This window comes from Mauremys reevesii, linkage group 8, assembly GCF_016161935.1.
Source record: "Mauremys reevesii isolate NIE-2019 linkage group 8, ASM1616193v1, whole genome shotgun sequence".
NCBI classification, from domain to species: domain Eukaryota; kingdom Metazoa; phylum Chordata; order Testudines; family Geoemydidae; genus Mauremys; species Mauremys reevesii.
In genome coordinates, this window is record NC_052630.1 from 2,981,112 (window position 1) to 3,004,342 (window position 23,231).

The 23,231-nt window shown below is 42.7% G+C and overlaps 1 protein-coding gene across 3 annotated transcripts in view; it reads left to right on the forward strand.

Moving 5' to 3' along the window:
* The first annotated feature begins 1,075 nt into the window (after positions 1–1,075).
* The window catches only part of CLINT1 (clathrin interactor 1), a 76,042-nt gene continuing 53,886 nt past the window's right edge, over positions 1,076–23,231 (forward strand). The window contains exons 1-2 of one of the 3 annotated variants that reach the window (XM_039484060.1): positions 1,076–1,322; positions 19,394–19,459. Coding sequence is in view for 2 of the 3 variants with exons in the window: in XM_039484061.1 (XP_039339995.1) it covers positions 1,282–1,322 (41 nt within the window). In the remaining variant the exon portion in view is untranslated. The remainder of the gene's footprint in view (positions 1,323–19,393; positions 19,460–23,231) is intronic. The other 2 variants (XM_039484061.1, XM_039484059.1) reach the window with 2 other exon arrangements.

Consider the following 23,231-nt stretch of genomic DNA (forward strand, 5'->3'; position numbering starts at 1 on the left):
GCTGATGTTTAGTTGTTACCAATGGGAACAACTAACTAGAAAAACCATAGCAAGTAGACAAAATCCATGGCTCCAGCCCATCTACATGCCAGCCAGTTCCACACGGGAGGAGATGTATGGGGCATCCTTTAAAGGTGTGTGACAGATGGCTTTCCCCACCCCGGTGCAATTAGAGAACTCTAGGAAGTAGCCTGCCTTTCTCATGCTTCCTAATGTTGCCTCTAGTATGATGAAGCACTGCACTCCAATATAGGTGTCACAATCTAGTCTTAACTGTGTAGTGGGGCCCAGAGCGCTGGCTGCATGGCGAGCTGAGGCTGCGGGGGTGGGGGGACAGTAGGGGAGGGGCTGGGGGCTCAAGGGCCGGGCAGGACGGGCCCTAGTTTGCCTACCTCTCTCTAAAAGAAGAAATTAATCTGTGCAGGTGTATCAGGAGAATCTATTAAATACACATAAGTAGGATGAAAGGCAAAGGCCATGTCGTAACTAGAGCATGAGACGGGGCAGCAGACTACCTGGTTGCTCATCTGATATGTAACAGTGGTTTGTGGTCTGACCGTAACCCAACATTTTCAAAAGGGCCTACTAATTTGGAGTTCCTCAGTATTTTTCAGTTCCTATCTTAATACACCTACAACTTGATTTTCAAAGATACTGAGCACCCACCATGCCAAATGAAGTTAATGAATGATGTGGGTGCTCAGCATTTAAAAAAAAATTTCAGACTGTTATAAACATTTTAAGTTTGATTGCTGTGGTAATTAATTAGAACAACAGCACACGACGCTGCAGCCCCCCACCCCGCACTGTCTGCAGACACGGCACACAGCCCAGCGCCTGCCCCCTGAGGGAAACGACACCTCCCAAGGAGACAGGCTACCCTTCCCAGAACACCTTGCGAGGAACTCCCGAAGTTCTTCCGATTACCTCACGAGGACTACAACTCCCAGCAAGCTTCGCGGGGCAAAGAGGCACACCTCCCCCAGCATGCCTTGCGAGGGCTAAGGCCGAGAGCGGCTGTCTCCGCTCCCCGCCTGGGAGTGGACTACAAGTCCCAGCAGGCCTTGCGGGCATGTGGCGTAGACTTCCGGAGGCGGGGCCGCGCCGCGCCGCGTCCGTGGGTGCCGTTGAGCTGTAGGGTGAGGAGGCGGCGAGCCGAGGCGGGTCTGGCCGGTCGGTGCCTCGGCGGCGGGGGCCCGGGGAGCGGCGAGCGGGGCTCCGGGCGGCGGCGGAGGAGGAGGAGGGGACTTAGGCCGGGGAGCGCTCTGCGCCACCGCCGCCATGCTCAATATGTGGAAAGTCCGGGAGCTGGTGGACAAGGCGTGAGTATTATGGGGTGTCGGGGTCCGGGCCTGCGGCCGCGCGCTTGCCCCCCACTAGGCCCTTCCTGCCCTCCAACATGGCCGCTGCCCCGCCCCCCGTTGAGCTGGCGGGCCCCCCCCCCCCATGCCAAGCTGTCTCCTCGTGCTGCCCTCACGCCCACTTCAGCTGACTCCCGCGCTATGGCTTCTGACCCCATACCTCGTGACTACCTCTTCTACCTCACTCCCCCTCCCCCGTATGCCCCGTCATGGCTGCCCCGTCACCTGCTCCCCCCGTATGTCCCGTCATGGCTGCTGCCCCTCCCCGCCGTATGTCCCGTCATGGCTGCTGCCCCCTCCCCGCCGTATGTCCCGTCATGGCTGCCCCCTCCCCGCCGTATGTCCCGTCATGGCTGCTGCCCCCTTCCCCGCCGTATGTCCCGTCATGGCTGCTGCCCCGTCACCTGCTCCCCACCATATGTCCCGTCATGGCTGCTGCCCCCTTCCCCCGCCGTATGTCCCGTCATGGCTGCTGCCCCCTTCCCCGCCGTATGTCCCGTCATGGCTGCTGCCCCCTTCCCCGCCGTATGTCCCGTCATGGCTGCTGCCCCCTTCCCCCCGCCGTATGTCCCGTCATGGCTGCTGCCCCCTCCCCGCCGTATGTCCCGTCATGGCTGCTGCCCCCTCCCCGCCGTATGTCCCGTCATGGCTGCTGCCCCTCCCCCGCCGTATGTCCCGTCATGGCTGCTGCCCCCGTCACCGCCTCATCTGCCCCCCGTATGTCCCGTCATGGCTGCTGCCCCTCACAGCCTCATCTGCTCCCCGTATGTCCCGTCATGGCTGCTGCCCCTCACAGCCTCATCTGCCCCCGTATGTCCCGTCATGGCTGCTGCCCCGTCACCTGCTCCCTCCCCCGCCATATGTCCCGTCATGGCTGCTGTCCCCCTCACAGCCTCATCTGCCCCCCCATATGTCCCGTCATGGCTGCTGCCCCGTCACCTGCTCCCCGCCATATGTCCCGTCATGGCTGCTGTCCCCTCACAGCCTCATCTGCTCCCCATATGTCCCGTCATGGCTGCTGCCCCTCACAGCCTCATCTGCTCCCCCCCGTATGTCCCGTCATGGCTGCTGCCCCCCTCACAGCCTCATCTGCCCCCATATGTCCCGTCATGGCTGCCCCCTCACACCCTCATCTGCTCCCCCCCCCGTATGTCCCGTCATGGCTGCTGCCCCCCTCACAGCCTCATCTGCCCCCCTGCCCCCGTATGTCCCGTCATGGCTGCTGCCCCCTCACAGCCTCATCTACTCTCTCCCCCCCTCCCCCCTCCATGTCCCATCATGGCTGCTGTCCCCCTTACAGCTCTCATCAGTGTACTGGAAGAAACCTCAGAATACTTGCAAAGGTTCATCCCCTCTTCTCTCAAGTTTTCTGCCACCCCCCGAACGCACATACTGCACCTTATCGCTATTGTGGATATAACTGACTCTCAACCGCTTGGCCAGAGGTGGAGTGGGTGGGGAAAAGGCAATCCAGGAAACAAAACACTCCTTTTGTGAGGACCTTATTTTAATAAAAAAAAAAAAAAGCCAGATAGTTTAAGGCACATCTACGCTACAAAATGAAGGTGGTTTAAGTTACGTCGACGTACAGCCACCACAGTAGTTAAATTGGTTTTGCATGTCCACACTATGGGCCTTGTGTCGTGTCCTCACAAGGAGTCCTTGCGGTGATTTAACTGTCAGTATGGGGCAGTGTGGGATGGCATCTGAAAGGCAGCAACAGTTAATGTAGGCAATGCAGTGGCTACACTGATGCTGTGTGGACCTGATTACATTGACCTAACTGGAGGTGGAATTACGGTATTAAGTCAATATAGTGGGTGAGTTACGTTGGTGGGAGCTACATTTTCGTGTAGATGCTTACAGAATTAGGTTGACGTAAGCTGCCTTAGGGCAGCCTGACATGTAGACTCAGATATTTGCATAGTTACATGCTGCACATGAGAAATTCTGTCACTAGCATGGCTGCCTTGGTTACTATCATGACCATCACCTTTGTCTCATTTTGAAGAATGTAGCACGACATGAGTTATCACTTAGTGTGTTTCTCAGCCTTTTCTCCACCACAACAAATAAGGAATGGCAGAGAATTTCACCCAAAATGTGTCTGCATCAGAGAATGCAGTTTTTGTTTAATGGTAAACTTGTTGCAACTTTGTATGATCTATCAGCTTCAGTACAGGAGTAACTGGATGAAATTCTATAGCCTGTGCTATACAGGAGGTTAGACTACGTGATCTAATAGTCACTTCTGACCTTAAAATTTAAGCATGTGCTTTCAAAACATGAGACTCTATTTGATTTAATCTTCAGTTACTCTAGTTTGTCTGAACAGTTTTTAACCATCCTGCTTTAGAAACAGCCAGCTGAAGAGGAACAGCAGCTTCTTATTGACACTGGTTAAGTATTCATTTTGCTTCCTGGTGCACCCTAACTCAGTACACAACTGAGACTTTTCTAGGACAGGAAACAAAGTTGACATTTAAAAAATGCAGGGTGTAAGACTTTTTCTGAGGAAGTTGTTTACCTTTTCTCTGCTGAGCCTCCTTTTTATGACAGTAATTGACTCTTGTCAAAGGCGGACACTAGTTTTAATAGATAGAAAAAGTGGTATGTCAGGTTTTGTCGGCCTTCAGTTTCTAGTGTTCCTGTGCCAATCTTGAATTCCAGGTTTTAAAAGGACGTTGTCAGGGAGTTCAGACTCAGATTCGTTTTTGTTTGCATGGGTTTTGTTATAAACAAATATACATACACACTTACTTTACTAAACATTAATATAGACTTTCTTTACATTTAAAAATTGAAAGTTTCATTTAATTTTCAGTATTTCTTTTAAACTCCAACAGTGCAACATTGTGCCAAATGAATTTCAGAAAGTGAAACTTTTTCAACCTTAGTGAAATGCAGAAATAGTTCAAAAGGTGGAAAATAAATGATTTTAAAATACTTTTCGGTTTTAGTGATCTAATATTACCCGTGTGAGGAAGCTTGTCTTTTGCAAATTACTTTTAACTTGAAAGCATTGTTGTTGCAGTAGCACCCAAAACCCTCAGCCATGATCAAGGCTCCATTGTGCTAGGTGCTGTATAGAATAAGTCTTGTGTTTTACATCCATAGATCTTCAGGTACTTTACAAAGAAGGATAAGTATCATTATTCTTCTCTATATGGGGAAGGAAGCTGAGATATTTAGTGAAAGAGCTGGGAATAGAACTCAGTCTCCTTATTCATGTCTAGTGCCATATCCACTGGCTTCGACAATTTTAGTAGCTTCTCCACTCTCTTTAATTATTAAAAATCAGTCATTCAAAAAATCCTCTTTCTACAGTGTTGAATTTTAACAAGAGTAACACTTTCTTCCTCTGAAGAGGGAGAATGGGATTTAAATAAGGAAGTGGCTTGAAATGTGTGCAAGTAACTTGAAAACACAGTTCTGAAAACTTTAATTTGAAGGCTTTTGCTTATTTTATCTCCTAGACCTTGGTTCTACATAAAGTTGATTTTGGCCTACTTACTGTTGTAACTTACTGATCTAGTATAAATTCATACAAAAGGTTTATGTTGGAAATAGCTTGATAACAAAAGAAGGCTTCCGTTCAATCATTTATTTCTATTCTTTGGGTTGTGATCCATACCACGATGACCTGTGTTCTTCACTTTGGCTTTTGCTGGTTTAGAGATCTGTTTGATCAGTCATATCAGATGTCAAATTGGAGAACCACTTCTAGACTTTCTAGGCTCTCATTCTCTAAAAAAGACATTGTGGAGTTAGTAATCATTTGTTTTTAAGTTACTACCATTACTGCTATTTTTTTTAATTTTGTTGTTGTTAACATCTGCGTGTGCTAGATGAATTCCAGAAGAGAGATAAAACATGTTCTCTGTCCCAGAGAGTTTATAATCTGAGAATAGACTGAGCATGACAAGAGATGACAGAATAGTTATTTAGATTATGAAAAGTGTAAATAAAGATCCTAGTTTATAATTAACATTTTAAGGTGTTTACTTTGTATGTTTCCCTCAGTTTAGACAGAAACTGAGTTGTCTAGTTTTACTTTTTGATTTACTTGCACTAGCATCGCTTTGCAGTAGTACCTAGATGTCCAAAATGGGGTCAACTTCCCATTGTGTGAGGCACTGTTTATACATATAACAAAAACTTGGTCCTGTCCTCAAAGAACTTCCATTCCAAGGCATTGATCCCGCAGTTTGTTAATGTGGGTAGACCCTTGTGCCCACACATAACCCCATTCACTTGGCTCCATGTTGGTGCAGGGACCCTTGCATAACAAATTGCAGATTGGGACCCAGGTGGTGATGGTTGCAAACCAAACACTACAGAGGAATATTTAAATCCAAACAAATTTTCTCTTGATTACTTCAATTTCATGAAAAGATTTCTATTTTAACTGAAGTTTTGTGAGATTTTTATGTTTAATAAAATTGTATTTTTTTATTTTAACTACCTGATCATATCCCTTTTAAGTTTTGGGAAGACACTATTCCAGTTTCCACTGTGTGACCTGAGTATTTTTAGCTATTAATATGACCTTTTAGTAGTCTTCACACTTTTTTCTTGTTAAATTTATGGGTTTATTGAGTAGTTGTACATGAATAATAATTTCATGCCATGTCTTTACTGGCCAGTTGAAAATAGTTTTGGGCCTAAACCAAATGGATAATGTAGGTTTGTTGCTATATATGGAAGGGATTTTGTACCTTTAATTTTATCTCTGCTATCTCTAATTTAGCATATTTTTCACAGAGAGATGTTCAGAAGTAATTTAAAACATAGGCTACTAAATATCACAGTCTGTACAAGTATTCCTCAAATGTGTGGTATTAGTATGAGGAACTGTCTGTCTGCGTAGCTTAATACTGCTTGCAGGCCTCTGACTTGAATTTTCTCATCTTTTTTGTAATTAATTGCCATTTTTTAGTTATTAACTTGTAAGTAAATTAACATTGGAACAGATTAAACCTTTGATTCTGTGAGTTTGTGTCATTTGGAAGTTAGTTTATTTTTTTTAAAAAACAAGGTAATATTTTAAACAAAACAATAAACTCTTTGACTGCAGCCCTACTGCATTGAGCTGTCATCCTGTTCACTGTCCTACCACCAAACAGGGTTGATTCTGCTCAGTATTTAAATGGCAGAGCCCTCTTCTTCCTGCCCAAGAAAAATCTAGGGTGTTGCATGATGTGATCTTGGTGATTCAGGTGGCACCCTCCCCTCTGAGTCATTGCTGAACCAGTGCCCTGGCAGAATGTTATGGAGGGCTGTGCCGTCAGAAACTTAGGTCAAGGTCTACTTTAGTAGTGCATTGCCAGTATAGCTGTGCTGTTATACTTTTCAAGCCTAGTGTAGAGGCAGCTGATACCAGCAAATCAGTGCTTTTGTTGGCCTTGTTTATTTAAGCCCAGCCCCTACAAGTAAAATCACCTGTGCCATCAAAAGCACAATTTTGTTCATATAATTGTGTCTACAGTAGGGGTTTTTGCCAGCATAGCTATTTCAATCAAGTCACACTTGATCACACCCATGACAGAAGTTTGTAGTGGGAACCTGGCCGTAGTCTCTTGGGTGAAACATACATTTTAGACCTTGATGTTGGCACGTTTTAACTATGGGGACTGAATATTTTGTAATTATGTATCTTGCAATTTCCTTTTTTCAGTTTCGTTGTGTGCAATGCTTCGTATTCTTTAAAAGGTTTTTCCAGGGAAGCTTATAAAAGAAAGTTTAAAACAAGACACAGTCCAACCTCCCTCACCCCCGTTATTAAACTAACACAAAAACTAGAAGTCACCAAATGAAATTAATAGCAGCAGGTTTAAAACAAACAGGAAGTATTTCTTCACACAACACACAGTCAACCTGTGGGACTCTTTGCCAGAGGATGTTGTGAAACCAAGACTATAAAAGGATTCAAAAAAGAACTAGATACATTCATGGAGGATAGGCCCATGAATGGCTGTTAGCCAGGATGGACAGGGATGGTGTTCCTAGCCTCTGTTTGCCAGAAGCTGGGAATGAGTGACACGGGATGGATCACTTGATGATTACCTGTTCTGTTCATTCCCTCTGGGGCACCTGGCATTGGCCAGTGTTAGAAGACAGGCTACTGGGCTAGATGGACCTTTGGTCTGACCCAGTCTGGCTGTTCTTATGTTCTTAAGATCCTTTGGTACTTTCCAAAGGAATGGAAATGTTAGCTCTAGTATCCTTGCCAAATTCTAATTTAGGTACCGGTAATTGTACGTATGTTACGACTACCTGAATCCCTCTTCTGCTTTCAGCTGGATGCAGTATTCTTAATTTACTGTCCTGAATGAATTATTTGCATATTGTTGCTATGCCCTGTTTAAACAACAAATGTGTTTTTCCCTGAAGTGGCTGCATTTAAAGTAGTGTGGACACGATTCCTGTGTGTTTGTGTTTCTATAGTTTGCAAAACAGTTTGGGATCCTGTGGGGGGAAAAAAAGCTGATGCATAAATATAACATGTCATTGTAACTTTGTGTATTGTCTAAGAAGCTCCCATCACAGGCTTTTAGAGCACATTGATAACTTGTTCCCTCCATCCTACTTACAATAGGTCCAAGGTTGACACACAACAATCAGATCTCAATCTGTTGACTTTATAGCCAGGGGTTTCACTTCCTGCAGCATTTCATTATTTTGCTGCTCCAAGCTTCTGTTATCTCCTGAATGCCCGTGACTTCTGGAGTGAGAAATGAATTGATAATAGTACAAAATGTTAGACAAGCTGATATTTTATCAATTTAAAAATTAACATTCTACAAGGAGAAAGTAATCTTGAAATAAGAGGTTTGGACTATCTAAAACCAGGAATGGCCCAGACAAAGTAGGTGTCACACTGAAAAATATGAATGTAATGAGCATGGGATGATCCAAAAGTTTTCAGACTGTTTTCATTTGGGTTACAGTTTAGATGTATGAGTTAGTAGTACAGAAGATCGGTAGCCAGAAGATTGGTCACTACTCTGCTTGTGTTTTGGAGATACTTGGACATACAGATTGATTAAAGCGGTGAGGGAGATCTTGAATTGTGAATTCCTTGCCCTTATATAGATATCTCTCCCTCCCCCCTCCTGGTTTCTGATCCCATAGTTACATAATCCGTTTCAGAGGGCATCATAGAATTGCTTTGGAGCTTTGATAGTTGAAACTTGACCATACCCCTCCCCAGAGTGAATGTGTCACCTACACAATAATTCAACATGCCACCTCGCTGTTGGCTGTAGAGGTAAATGCATACATGTAGCTCTACTCCCACATGACAGTGCATAGTTCCATATCACTGTAGGCCCTATGTCAAGTGGGATATTTATGGAAACGTATTTCACTATTACTGCCCTGCCAAATATATGCATTTAGGTAATTTCTGTGTTTTGATATGCAGAGCAAGTGTGTATGTCCCAGTTTAGACTGGGTAGTAATGTTTGTGCTAGTATTAAGTGCTCAGCTCTGAACGTGAGACAGTGGTAATGAAGGATAGTACTCTGGAGTCCCTGGCGCCTAGTTAAATGTGCTTGTGTATCAGCCCATGTTAAGTCTGCACCATGTTTAGTGATTAAATAGTATTGCCTATCAATAGTTTACTCTACAGTTATATGGCTTATATTTCACATTCAGTTCCCTGTTGCTTGTATTTTTTTGCTGATGTTTGACCAAGATGTCAGTAGGGCCTTACTTATTATTACCCCACTGTGTGATTTAAATCACCTCACTTAACTACTTTCAGCAATTTTTCCTTATGCCTGTAATTGTTGAGCTTGTTTACAGGCTGTTTTCTTTTTGGTTTATGGATTTGTCCACCCAGAGTATTCAGCCCTTCCGTGACTAAGTTATTGCTCATTGGCTTAGTAATAGCTGGGATTATGGTAAATGATCTATCACATGATCTATCCAGCTGAAGGGTAAATAACAGTCTAGTACTTATATACAGCTGTCTGACCTTCCTGTAAACTCCCCTCTAGCTCCAGGGTCATTTCATTTTACCTTATATTTAAGATTTATTCTGCAGTAAGATCTCTAGAGCAAGGAGCATTTTGATCACTGTATGGAAGGGACAGTTAACCCTCACTGCATGAGTTATCCTTCCATTGCTGCTTTATGAAACCTCCTGGTGATAACTGCTTTAACAGTGAGCATTTTGTATCCTTATTACAAGCAAGGCGATTGTTACTGTGTCTGTCCTTGTATGTACTTTTCCTCTCTGCTCTTACCAGTCCTTCTGAGTGAGAGAAGGAATGTAGTGTTGGGATTGAGAAGAAAAATCATTGTGAAGCTATATGATGCATACAAGCACAGAGTGTAACTGTGTCTGCTAAGCACAATTGTCACAGGCAGTATCGTTACCAAAGCCCTTGTTTCTTGTAGGGCTGAATGAACAGCTTAGTAACAAAAAGAGAACAGTTCCAGCTTAATTTCAAGTAGTCACTACCTACTCGTCTGACTTTCTAAATGAATCCCTCTAGTTACTAGTGCATGTAATTTAATATTGTAATATAAATTACTTATTTTTGAAAGAACATAAATTCTGCATCTCTGTGCCCATGTGCTATTTTTGTGGCAAAGCATTTTTTCTCCGTCCAAAATGTACCAGTAAATTATCGCCCGGAAAATAAGGTAGATCAAAGAAAGTGAAGCAATATTTTTAATGCAAGATAAGTGGATGTAGTAATATACACACAAATATATACATGTATTACACAAAATAGATTTGAGTGCAGGACACTTGATTTACATGAATACCCAAAAAACTGAGTAAATCATGGTAATCATTAAAACAGATGAATTATTTTTTTCCCTCTACAGTGAAGCTGTATTTCACCCTTTTGGTGTGGTTTTGTTTTGCTAAATTACTCTGTGCTTCCTGGAAACTGAGGAATCAATGTGGCAGTGGAATCTGCCCTCTGCCAACTTGGAAAGTAAATAAACCCATATGCTTTTGGGCAAAAGCCTATACAACCTATGCTGGGGTAAGGAGGAATTGTCTGCTGGCAAGTTATTCCATAATTGCCTATTACAGGGTTTCTTAAAACTTCCATTTGAAGCATCTGTCCGTCATACGGGTATTGGACTTGAATGCACCTCAATTGGATCCAGTATGGCAATTTCTATGGTTTAAGATCTTGAAATACCTGACCTTCAATATTAATGAGATCTTATGGTTCATATAGACAAGTGAAGGTAGCTCTAATTGCCTGGTATTCATAAGGATGGTTAGGATGGCTTGAAGAAATTACTTTGTCCCTTAACTTACTACTGCACCTTGTGTGCATTAGTAGGCATTGTACCACTGATGATTTGTAACCTTTTGTACTAAGACCTGCAGTACGTAATTGCATTTAATGGGTAACGTCATTCTGTGGTGTTAGAATGTTCAGCCAATGGAGTGATCTAATTGGGCACATAATTTTAAATTTAAAAAGGCAATTGCGATCAGGAAGACTTTGGGAAGCTTGTGTGTTATAACTCATCCACTCAAACTTTATTCCTGTGATGGCATGATCTTAGAGCACCTTAATTATTATTTATTTGTGTTTCTATAGTTCCTCGGAGCCTAGTTATGGAACAGGACCCAATTTGGTTGAAACTCTTACCCTTGTATGGAGTGTAAAAATACAACACTTAGAACCAAGATAAGCGCTATATGTACTGTATACTAATCTTAGTTCAAGTGCCTGATCTGAGCATCTTTAGAGTGCTCTTCAGACATGAACTAACTTTGACAGCTCTCAAGTAGCCAAGCCTTGCTTCCATTTCATAGCTAAGGGAAGTCAGGCAGAGGTGAAGTGCCTTGCCCAGCACTACGCAGTATGAGTGCAGCAGAACCAGGATTAAAACTCAGATGTGCTTTACTTCCAATTCCGTGCTATTTCCTCCAGATAATGCTGCCTACCACAGTGCATTATAAAATAGTGTGGTGTACACATGCTTTCTTCCCAAAGCCTAATTTCTATCCATTGTGTAAATTTCTAATCAGGATTGCCGCTTTCCAAGTTATCTATACATAAGCATCACAGCTGTCACTAAATAATTTGAATTCCAAAGGAAGAATCCTGCACTCAGATTCTATGTATGCACCCTCCAATTTCAGCTTCTAACTAAACTATGCAGCAACTGCTTTTTTTTTTTTCTCCCCATGTGTGGTAGCATAGACTGCCATGATCTGTTTTAGTGGAAACCTGAAAGTGGGGACCATTGGTGCTTGGTTTTCTCTTCTCCTTGGGTGAACAGTGAGCATATTTACAGGGTTTAGAGGTAGAGCTGGCTGATGGCCATTTTCTCTTCCTCATTTTCTGGAAGCAGCATGATGAGGCAGATGCAAAAAATTATGAATCCCTCTGAATTCCTCCTAACTGGAATAGCTTTGCTTCGTTGTAAGATTTGCTTTATGGCAATGTTAGGAAAGAAAAGAGATCCTCTTGGATGAGTAAGTTGTATGCATCCTGATAGGTGACTGGGATATCGGATTTAGTGATGGCTCCATGTCAGAACTCAGTAATAAAAACAAGAGATTTCCTTGATTGTAAGATGGTACTTTCCCACCCCCACAAATCGGGAGGGTGATCCTGCTTTTGTTTTCTCAGTCCATCTTTAAATAAAAGGAATATTTGAATGGCTGAAAGAGCATTAAGAAAGGAGTGCTCAGTTTAAAATTAGTTGTGACTGAAAGCATAATGATAGTGCTGTCCCTATTTCACAGCCAAAAAATATCAATGTGCATTTCTGTTTTCATATGTCACTTTAAAAAGCAGCCTTTGTATGCTTGAGATTTAAATCTTTCTGTTTAATTAGTTTTGATTGTTCTCCTGTTTCAAAATTGGAAAATGGTTTACAAAATAGAAAAACCGAATAAAAATATTGATTAGCTCTAACCTCCAGTGTATAAAGTGTAAAGCAACACTTTGAAAATAGAGATGTTTTCAAAGAAGAGGAAGCTTCTACTTTTTTCTGAGCAGCCATGTTAAAGGCATCTGGTCAATCACTTTGTTTTTTTTAGTAAAACAGCCTCCTTCCCCCAAAACCTCATAACTTGTTGAACAATGTAATATAAAATCTAGTTACCAATAACGAAGACATAAATAGTAGACCACCATTTTTCCCTCGATGCACATGCATGGCTCCAGTTGTTTGTGACAGTTATGTACATGTATCAGTGGGAGAATAAAACCTGCACTTCAACTATGGGGCCTCTTGAACTCAAACTACTTCTCCGAGTAGTGTCCCTATGGGTGCTCTACTTCAGGTGTGCATGCACCTCTTGAGCCCTTGATTGGAGATTTCGAGCTAGCATTTGGCCTGCACGTGTCCCCTGTACTTACTCGTGGCAAACCCTGAGGCTATATAGAGGTGCGAAGCCGCCCTCCGTTTCTTCTCTACAGTCTGAGATAGAACCCTATAGCATACGCAGCCTTCTGTTTTTTTCTTGCAGTTATATAGTTGTAAGTAAGGGCTGGTCTTCACTACAGAGGAGATCAACACTGATGCAGTTGATGCAGCTGGTGTCGATTTAGCGGGTCTAGTGAAGACCCTCTAAATTGACGGCAGAGCGCTCTCCAGTTGACCCAGATCTGATATCTCCACCTCCCCGAGAATAGTAAGGTAAGTGGACCAGTGAGCGTCTCCCGTCGATGCAACGCGGTGAATATACTGGGGTAAGTTATTCACATAGCTGGAGTAACATAACTTAGGTTGACTTACCCTGGTAGTGAAGACAAGCCCTTAGTGTTTAGTATAGTTAGTTATTTTTAAGTGAGAGGAATTTTTCCCCCCCTCTATTCCCTCCAGTAGAATTTTCTTCTCCTAGCAGGACATGCCTGGCTTGTCAGAGTTCAAACACTGCCTCTCTTCTCGGGATGCTCTATGGTAAGCAACAGGCAGGCCAACTGTGTCCATTGCCTGGGGGATTCCCATGTCTCCCAGAAGTAATTATTCTGTTTGGTCCTTATGTCCAAGGCAAGAAAGAACAGTGAGATAAAGCTCAGACTGTTAGTCATGGAATACACCCTGCAAGCCATGGTATATACCATGGAATACATCCCAGGTCAGGAGCCTCTCCCCCCACCCCCCGGGTACATCTGTTCCCGAACAAATCCAGTGCCCCATCAATCTCAGGGCATGGTTCCCCTGAGAAAGGAAAGTCTGTGAAACCCACTAGGAAGACTCCCAGAAAGAGGACCGCAGACTCTCACTCCAAGGTGCCTGCTCCAAAAAAGACCACATCCCTGGTGAAGTCTTTGGTCGCTGAAGGTAGCATTGAGTCTGAGGACTCTTTCTCCAGTACCAGCAGGCCTGTGAAGCCCCGGAGCTCCAAGGAGAGGATGCATGGCTCCAATAGGGCACCAATGCCCTCCACCAGTAAGAACAAGCACAGAGAACCGTTGAGTTCGGCCTGAAGCATCTTACTCAGCTATTGGTGCCGACACATGCCTCAATCCAGCCATCGGTATTGATGCAAGCAGCTTAGCTAGGAGTACCTATGCAAGTGGTACCTTCAGTACCAAGCAAGCAATGGCATCTGATATCTACAATGCCTGCAGTATCCCCATCATCATCAATGCTGTTGGGAATTCCTATACCTGAGGCACCTCTCAGTGTTGGAAAAACCAGAGTCCCCGTTGTTGACAGGTACTGAATGTCTCTCGTTACTGAGACCTCTGTCTCTGAGCAGCCATTACATGGCCCAGGGTTCTCCTCCATCCGCAATTGCTGCACGACCTCCCCCATGGGAGGATGTGTAGGAAGAGGATTCTCAGTAAGTCTCCTTGGTTTCAGTGAGGGGTTCTCCTACATAACCCTTTGGGAATCTGCCTTTAGCCAGCCACAGGGAGGACTTTGCAGGTGACCAAGGATGGTGGAACCAGCTTTGCATGCACCTCTGCATCTTGGCAGACCCCATAATGGCTGTATTGGGACCTGTGGGCTGCCTGTTGGCAGCAATTTAACAGACCACACGTGCCATCCCTCAGGGAAACCAGGGTTTCACATCCTGCCCCTTACCGATCCCCCCACCACAGATGGAAACCTTCAAAAAACAGGAAGCTAGGGCAGATGAAGAAGTCACCCCTGAGACTCCAATTTCATCATCACCGGATGAGATGGTTATGCCTCCACCACCTTCCATGGCTGATGACTTCAGGCAGATTCAGGACTTCATTAGAAGAGTAGCAGATACTTTGCAGATCCTGCTGGAAGAGGTCAAGGATCCTCAAAACAAGCTGCTGGATATTTTGCAGTTGGCAACACCCTCCAGAGTGAATCTACCTGTTAATGAGGCTCTCCTAGACCTGACTAAGATGGTGTGGCAAATGCCTGCCATTATTCCACCAATGTGCATACTAATGTGTTCAACTCTCTCATTGGTCTACCTCCATCTTTCTTGCAGCATCTCTCTCATCTTCCTGACATCGCAGTCATGGATTTTCACAGGAAATGGATAAAGATAGAGGAGATGTATATTATTAATTTTGGGTGAGGGCTTTGACTTCCCAGCTCAAACTGGAATAAATGGATATTGTTTAGCTAAAGTCCTTCACATTTGAGAATGTGCTCCTTAGACAGATAATGGAAGTGCGTCTGGGACTACAAAGGTCACTCAAATAAAGAAGTCCAACAATTTCTTTAAAGACTAATTTTATTTCTCCCTGTTCATACCCTGTTTCTGAAGAGTACAGCTGAATTATTGAATGAGTATCTTCTTTTAGGGAGATAGTCAGTTTGGAATTTTGCCTCAGTGTCCTCAGTTGGCATTGTAGTGAGTTTAAAGAAAGCAATCCAAATAACTAGGTTTCAATTAATCTACTTTCAACTGATTAAGTTATTTACTTTGATATTTCCCAGACTAGGCAATCACTGTGGGTATGTCTATGCTGCAACTGGGAGGTGTGATTCCCAGCCCAGATAGACTCTCATAAGCTCAGTTTGAGCTAGCACACAAAAAATCACCATGTGGCTGTTGCACCATAGGCTAGCCAACTGAGCTTAGACCCAGGGGGTTGGGGAGCTTTGGACACAGGTGGCTAGCCCAAACTGCCATCAGTGCCAGCTAGTGTAAGGCTGTCTACCCACTCTAGGAATCACTTCCCAACCATAGTGTAGACATAACCTTTGAGATCTGCAAGTACAGTGGAGACTTTTCATGATTGAATAATTCCATCAATAGGCCTAAGTGAAGCCTGTGTAAAAACACATACTAAAAGTTTTGAGGAATTTTGCGACCTCAAAAGGGACTCTCCTACTCTGTCCCCGAAGGGCAAGGATTATAAAGATGGGGTAGTGCAGAAATATTTAATGTCTAGATTGTGACGAGGTGGTTTTTGGTCTCTAGAAGAATTGCTCTTAATAATGTTTTAGGACAGTTGTGCATGTCCCAATGATTACAACTTTAGACTTGGCCACACTTTCTTAGGGCTGCATCCTCCTCCTCACACATCACTACTTCAGACTCCTGACTTCTTGTTTACCTGATGTTTGTTGCATTCTCATCCCAGTCAATCTTTTGGGGGTGAACACTCCATTATTTCTGGTTTATCTTGGTCACCTCTGCTAATTTGTGAAAACCGCAGCAAACTGAAGTAGATGATCACACATTTGGCAACTACAATTTGATTTAGCAGCTGTGCAGATAGCCACATATTAGAGACTTTCAACTCCAGTTCTAAGCTAATGTAATTAGGGGAGGGATAGCTCAGTGGTTTGAGCATTGGCCTGCTAAGCCCAGGGTTGTGAGTTCAATCCTTGAGGGGGCCACTTAGGGATCTGGGGAAAAAATTGGTCCTGCTAGTGAAGGCAGGGGGCTGGACTCAATGACCTTTCAAGGTCCCTTCCAGTTCTAGGAGATTGGTATATCTCCATTTTATTATTATTATTTTATAATTGTTGTTATTATTAATTGTGATAGAAGCACTGGAGGGATGTACTTTAATTATTATTCTTTTAAGGTTTGATGAATCATTAACAACCAGTACTTTGTGTAGAATAGTGTTTTTAAATAGATAAGTAAATCTGTTTGGACATGGATCAGATTGTCACTAGGTTCCAGTTAGTGTGATACCAGGTCACTGTAGAGCAGTGGTCCCCAACCTTTTTGTCGCCAGTAGCACATTCATGTTTTCAGAAGAGTGTAGCGGGCGCCAACAATTTTTCAAGGCTTATTTTGTATTTGTACATAATACGAAAAACATCATATTTAATATAACATAATATATGAATCAAGAGAGAAGCTGCAAGGACAGAGAACACTGGTGCCTGGCCTGCAGCCCCTGAGTTCTCTGTCCCTGGCAGGCACGGGGCTGCGGCTTCTCTCTGGCTTACGCCAAGGCCCACACCTGCCAGGGACCGAGAACACCGGCGCCCACAGCCTGCAGCCCCGGAGTTCTCTGTCCCCAGCAGGCACGGGGCCGCAGCTTGTCTCCCCTGCTGGGCATTAGGTGGGCCCTGCACCTGCTGGGAACAGAGAACACCGTACTCGCAGCCTGAGTTCTCTGTCCCCATCAGGTGCCGGGGCGCGGCTTCTTTCCCCTGCTGGGCACTAGGTGGGCGCACATAAATGCCCCGGCGGGCGCCATGGCACCCACGGGCACCACGTTGGGGACCACTGCTGTAGAGTGTGTCTGTGTTTTAAGGAAGATATTTTTTTTAAATGTTGTCACGCTACTCGTAAAGTGCATTCTATATCATCCTCACCAGTTTGATATAGACTGCATATTTATTGTGTAGCAGAAAATAGCTGGCCCATCTGGGGTACAATTAGAAATGTTAAAATGACAGGATTAGTTAGAATGTCTCAAACCTCTTAAAATAAAATGCAGCCTCATTAATCTGCAGCAGTGATAAGACCACCAATTGTGGATTAGGGAACATGCTCCTCTCCTTGTCTGCCCTATCCCTGCCCTCAAAACAGCATCTGATATTAGCCTCATTTGTCACTTGAGAGTGCCACCTGACATGCACAACATAGGATTTCTTGTCTTTTAAGTGGGACTGGGAGGGAGCACTGTGGAAGACTGGCAAGGGACAGAAAGCATTTGGGGGGCTTTGTTCTATTGAGGTTCTAAAACTTCTTAAAATATTCAAATTAATTTTGGAATGAATTTGACACTGTCAAAATCTCCCCTTAAATGGGGATCTCACTGACGTCAGTAGAAGTTGCATGTGCATCTCTGAAGCATGAAAGAGAGCTGTAATTTTCCTGATGCTTTCTAGTCACCATATGATGATACGAAGTAAGGCTGAAAGAATCTGCTTTCCAGTTAAGCCTTTAAAATACTAAACATTCAGGCTGTTGCATGGTAAATTCAGTAATCTTTTTGGTGACATCATAATATAGTTTTACTTGCAATAACTTGGAAACTTAGAAATCCAAAACTTTCTAATTGGAATCTGGGTTCTCTCAGTCCTATTTTCCATCATTAAACTGTCAAAATGACCGAATTCTTTTGGTTAATTATGCAAAACAATATAAATATATTATAACAATTTACTTAGTGCAATTGCAATGATCAGATTATAGTACAGTAGAACAACAGAGTTACGAACTGACCGGTCAACCACACACCTCATTCGGAACCGGAAGTACGCAATCAGACAGCGCAGCAGCAGAAACCAAACAAACACACACCAAAAAAACCCAAATACTGTACAGTAATACTGGGGGTTTAGAAACATAAACTACTGAAAAAAAAGGAAAGTTTAATTTTTTTTGACAAGGTAGGGAAACTTTCTGTGCTTGTTTCATTTAAATTAAGATAGTTAAAAGCAATATTTTTTCTTCTACATAGTAAAGTTTCAAAGCTGTATTAAGTTAATGGTCAGTTGTAAACTTTTGAAAGAACAACCATAATGTCTTGTTCAGAGTTATGAACGTTTCAGAGTTATGAACAACCTCCATTCCTGAGGGTTTCGTTCCTCTGAGGTTCTACTGTATGTACGAATCTTCACATTAATTTGTATGTTTTTATATCGTATCCTAGTGAAAAATTATTTAAATGTTTTAAAGTTTGTTTCATCTCAGATTATCCTCTTTTCATTGTACTTGCAGGCAGAAACTAGACACTGGGGCTATGATGCAAATGAAACCTCCTTGTTGTCTTTTGTGGATTTAATTGTTATTTGATCTGCTAGTGGAACCATTTTAACAAATGATACCTCCGAAGGAGAGGAAACTTCATGTTGTCCTTCTATATAAGCATTTAAAAAAACTACTTTGTATATAATATTGGCAGTCAAGCTTTGCAATACACAAGAATATTTATCTTCAGTGATCACTATAAGGTATTTGTATTGTATTTTTAGCTTGTCTCAGTTAAGCCTCCCCCCCCCCCCCCCCGAAAAAAAAAAGTTTAAAGAGATACTGACATATATAGATATCTCTTATGCTGGATGTTCCATTGTGACAATTTTATTTGTATGCAATTTGTCTGGCAAAGTTTAGTGTGAACCAATGGATGTGGACTGTAGCCATTAATATAAGATCCTCTGGCTTGTTACATCTTATGAAATAAATTTATCCAACTCTTTATAAAATAAAAGGATTTGTAGGTTGTGACTCTGCTTCACTGAAAGCTTAAAGGCAAACAGAAGTATTGAGCTAATTGAGTATATTGAGAACTGGTGACTGCATCTTTTGTTATCCTTAATTGGCTATTCAGGGAGTGGGAAAGCAAAATTATAGTAATCCAAATTCATCAGAGAACAGGGAGAAAAATCTGAAACAGCAGAAGATTGGGCAGCAGTGGTGTTGTGCTATTCTTTAAAGCTGCTTCTTTTGATTAACTTCAATGGCTGTAGTATGATAACGTGAAGATTAAAAAAAATTGTGCTATTGTACATTGGGATGTTCCAGACCATTGGGTTCAAATATATTTAAGATGTATCTGAATATTGTTCCCAGTATGCAGTTCAAACAATAATGTTTACTTAAGGAGATAAAATTTTGCATGCAGAGATTATTCAGACTTAGTATTTGTAATGTGAAAATTCTGTTTTATTTTTCTAAGGGAGAACTTGGATTCAGACAGAGCAAACTGGATTAAAATGTTATGGCCAAGGAATAGATTCTGAAAGTAAGGTTATAGTGGAAACAATCTCTGGAATCTTAGGTGCTGCCTTGATACAACACTTAAAGTAAACTAAAGTAGAGTGCTCCTAGAATATCCAGAGGGAAGAGGACAAGAAAATATACTGCCTCCTTACAAAATATATGGAGTTCTTTTTAATTTAGGAAAAGGTTTGTAGTATAACTCATTACATAATATCTCTTCTAGAGAAGAATGAATACATTCCATTCTCAGGAAAACTTGTTTCATTTTAAGTATTTGAGTGTAGCCATGTTAGTCTGTATCCACAAAAACAACAAGGAATCTGGTGGCATCTTAAAGACTAACAAATTTATTTGGGCATAAGCTTGAAAGCTTATGCCCAAATGAATGTTAGTCTTTAAGGTGCCACCGGACTCCTTGTTTCATTTTAGTTTCAGCTGTCTTGGGCTTGATCTACAGTTTTTGTGCAGATTTAACTATTTTGGTTGGGGGGAGGGCGTGACTTTTTAAACCTAAATCAGAGGTTCCCAAAGTGTGGGGAACCCTGCCCCAGGGAGGCATGATGGACTGTTTCGAGGTGGGGAGGAAGCACCACCCAGCCCCTCCCTGCCCTCAGCTCTCCTGCAATCCAGCCCCGAGCTGTGTCCCCAGCACCGTGCACGCCTGGCCCTGGCCTGAGCCTTGGCCGCTGACTGCAGCTCCTTTCCCGGCCTGAGGCCAACGCTGGGGGCAAGGCCAGGAGCAGAGCTGCAGCTGGCCTCAGGCCTGGCTGTTGGCCCCCACTGCAGCCTGGCTGTGGCTCTGATCCCGCCCCAAGACATGGCCCCGCTCCCAGAACCACCCCTAGCCGCGGCCCCCTTACCCCTGTTCATATTATATACACACACACACACACACACACCCAGCTGCAGTCCCACTCCCGGCTCCAAGGGTGGGAGGAGGCAAGGACAGAGGTAAGGGGAGGCCACAACCCTCCAAAGTTTGTGGTTCGCTGACCTAAATAGTTAAAGCAATATACCCCCAACTTTGAACTCAAGTATACCAGTGGGAAGGTGCCTTACACAGGTGTAACTTATTCTCCTAACTCTGTCAACACTCTGGGTTTGTACTGTTTTTAACTATACAGGCATAGCTAAGGTGGTACAGTTTTTGTGTTGACAAGCCGTAAGCGTTAGTGCAGACCAGCTTGGGTGTAAATTTTAATGCATACCAGTGTGGCATGAATATGATTGGTGCATACTAAGTTTTCTAGTGTATGTTGACATAGTACTGTTTGAAATGCAACTACATCCGTGCATGCTAGGGAACTTTTAGCATGCATTGACGGGCCAGTTAGTGCACAGCACAGTGGTGTGCACTAGAGTTTGCACCCCAGCTTGTGCATATCAACATGCAGTGTAGACAAGACTGTAGTATGTTGCAGCATAGCCTCTCTGCAGAATATCTGAGCCAGTGCTGGGGCACTAAAAAATGAGTAGTTGTGTTTGAGATTGGAAGAGTACCTGTTGATAGCTCCATCACATAACTAGCCAGCATGTTGGCCTGAATGTTATAAGGAGTTATTAAAAGATGTATGAAGTGAAAAAACTTTAAGTTGTTGAATTGGTCAGCTCTCATTTAATAGATTTTGCTGACATAAAGAGGTTTTTCAGCAAAATTAGGTGTAATCAGGCTAAAATTAACTAGATCTGGAAGTGAGGCCACGGAGTATTGCTTTACCATCTGAACTATTATTTCAGCTTCTTCAAAACTCTAGATTACTTGAGCTCATGAGTTGTTTCCTATCCATTTATTATCAGGGTGGAATAGAGGGGGATAGCCTTAGTTTTGGCAATTCTTGCATCCCCAGAAAAAGGGAAGCCACATTGGAAACTGTCTTAAATTTGTGTTTCTTTATCTTCGGCAATGTACTCTTCCTGCTATATGCCAATGGAGTCTAGGAATGAGCTCCACTGATCTAGTCAGAGCCAATGCATTCTTGCTTTAGCACAATATAGGGGAAAAATAGTGTCACTTGGTCACTGTATTTATCTGGCATGATTTGCGAGATAAATTTGATAACTTTTTAAAATCAGATTTCAGTATTGGTTGTGAAAGGAATGCAGTAGATGTATTACAGCTACATGTGAGTAAAGCCATTGATATAATTCATGGTTTGGGTATAATCAGTATCTCATGAACTGAAAGCCTGTAAGCAAACACACAGTAGTAAAGAGCAATGTATTGAGAAAGTGCATTGTGAGGATATCAGTGTTTGTTAGGTACTCAGATACTACAGTGGTGGAAGACATAGGAGTCTGTAGATTGAGAATGTTTCCCAGGAAATTAATGTGCTTGAGTGGATTGAAAAGTAGTAGTAGTAATTCAGAGGATCAGGACTTGGATGGAGGGTATAACAGTGTTTTTAAAAAAAAAAAAACAAAAAAAAAAACCCAAACTATAACTGTAGATGATGCTTGCAGGGTATTGAAAATATGCAAGTTTTATAAACTTGTTTTTAAAAATGACTAAGGGCTTGTTTTAGTTGCAGTGTTGGTTTCACTTCACTTCTCTTGAGTTAGCCTAGCTTGAGTGAGAGCAGTCACACTGCAAAATAACACTGAAGCTGCTTTTAAAACGGGCTCCAGAGGTGATCCCAGCAATTACAGGCCAGTAAGCCTGTCTTCAGTACTGGGCAAACTGGTTGAAACTATAATAAAGAACAAAATTATCAGACAAATAGATGAACCTAATTTGTTGGGGAAGAGTCAACATGGTTTTTGTAAAGGGAAATCATGCCTCACCAATCTACTAGAACTCTCTGAGGGGGTCAACAAGCATGAGGACAAGGGGGATCCAGTGGATATAGTGTACTTAAATTTTCAGAAAGTCTTTGACAAGATCCCTCACCAAAGGCTCTTAAGCAAAGTAAGCGGTCATGGGATAGGAGGGAAGGTCCTCTTATGGATTGGTAACTGGTTAAAAGATAGGAAACAAAGGGTAGGAATAAATGGTCAGTTTTCAGAAAGGAGAGAGGTAAATAGTGGTATTTCCCAGGGGTCTGTACTTGGCCCAGTCCTATTCAATATATTCATAAATGATCTAGAAAAAGGGGTAAACAGTGAGGTGCAAAATTTGCAGATGATTCAAAATTGCTCATGATAGTTAAGACCCAGGCAGACTGCGAAGAGCTATAAAAGGATCTATCAAAACGGGGTGACTGGGCAACAACATGGCAGATGAAATTCAGTGTTGATAAATGCAAAGTAATGCACATTGGAAAACATAATCCCAATTATACATATAAAATGATGGGCTCTAAATTGGCTGTTACCACTCAAGAAAGAGATCTTGGAGTAATTGTGGATAGTTCTCTGAAAACATCCACTCAATGTGCAGTGGCAGTCAAAAAAGCAAACAATGTTGGGAATCATTAAGAAAGGGATAGATAAGAAGACAGAAAATACCATATTGCCTATATATAAATCCATGGTACGCTCACATCTTAAATACTGTGTGCAGATGTGGTTGCCCCAACTCAAAAAAGATATATTGGAATTGGGAAAAGGTTCAGAAAAGGGCAACAAAAATGATTAGGGGTATGGAATGGCTTTCATATGAGGAGAGATTAATAAGACTGGGACTCTTCAACTTGGAAAAGAGACGGCTAAGAGGGGGATGTGATAGAGGTCTACAAAATCATGACTGGTGTGGAGAAAGTGAATAAGCAAGTGTTGTTTACTCCTTCTCATAACACAAGAACTAGGAGTCACCAAATGAAATTAATAGGCAGCAGGTTTAAAACAAACAGGAAGTA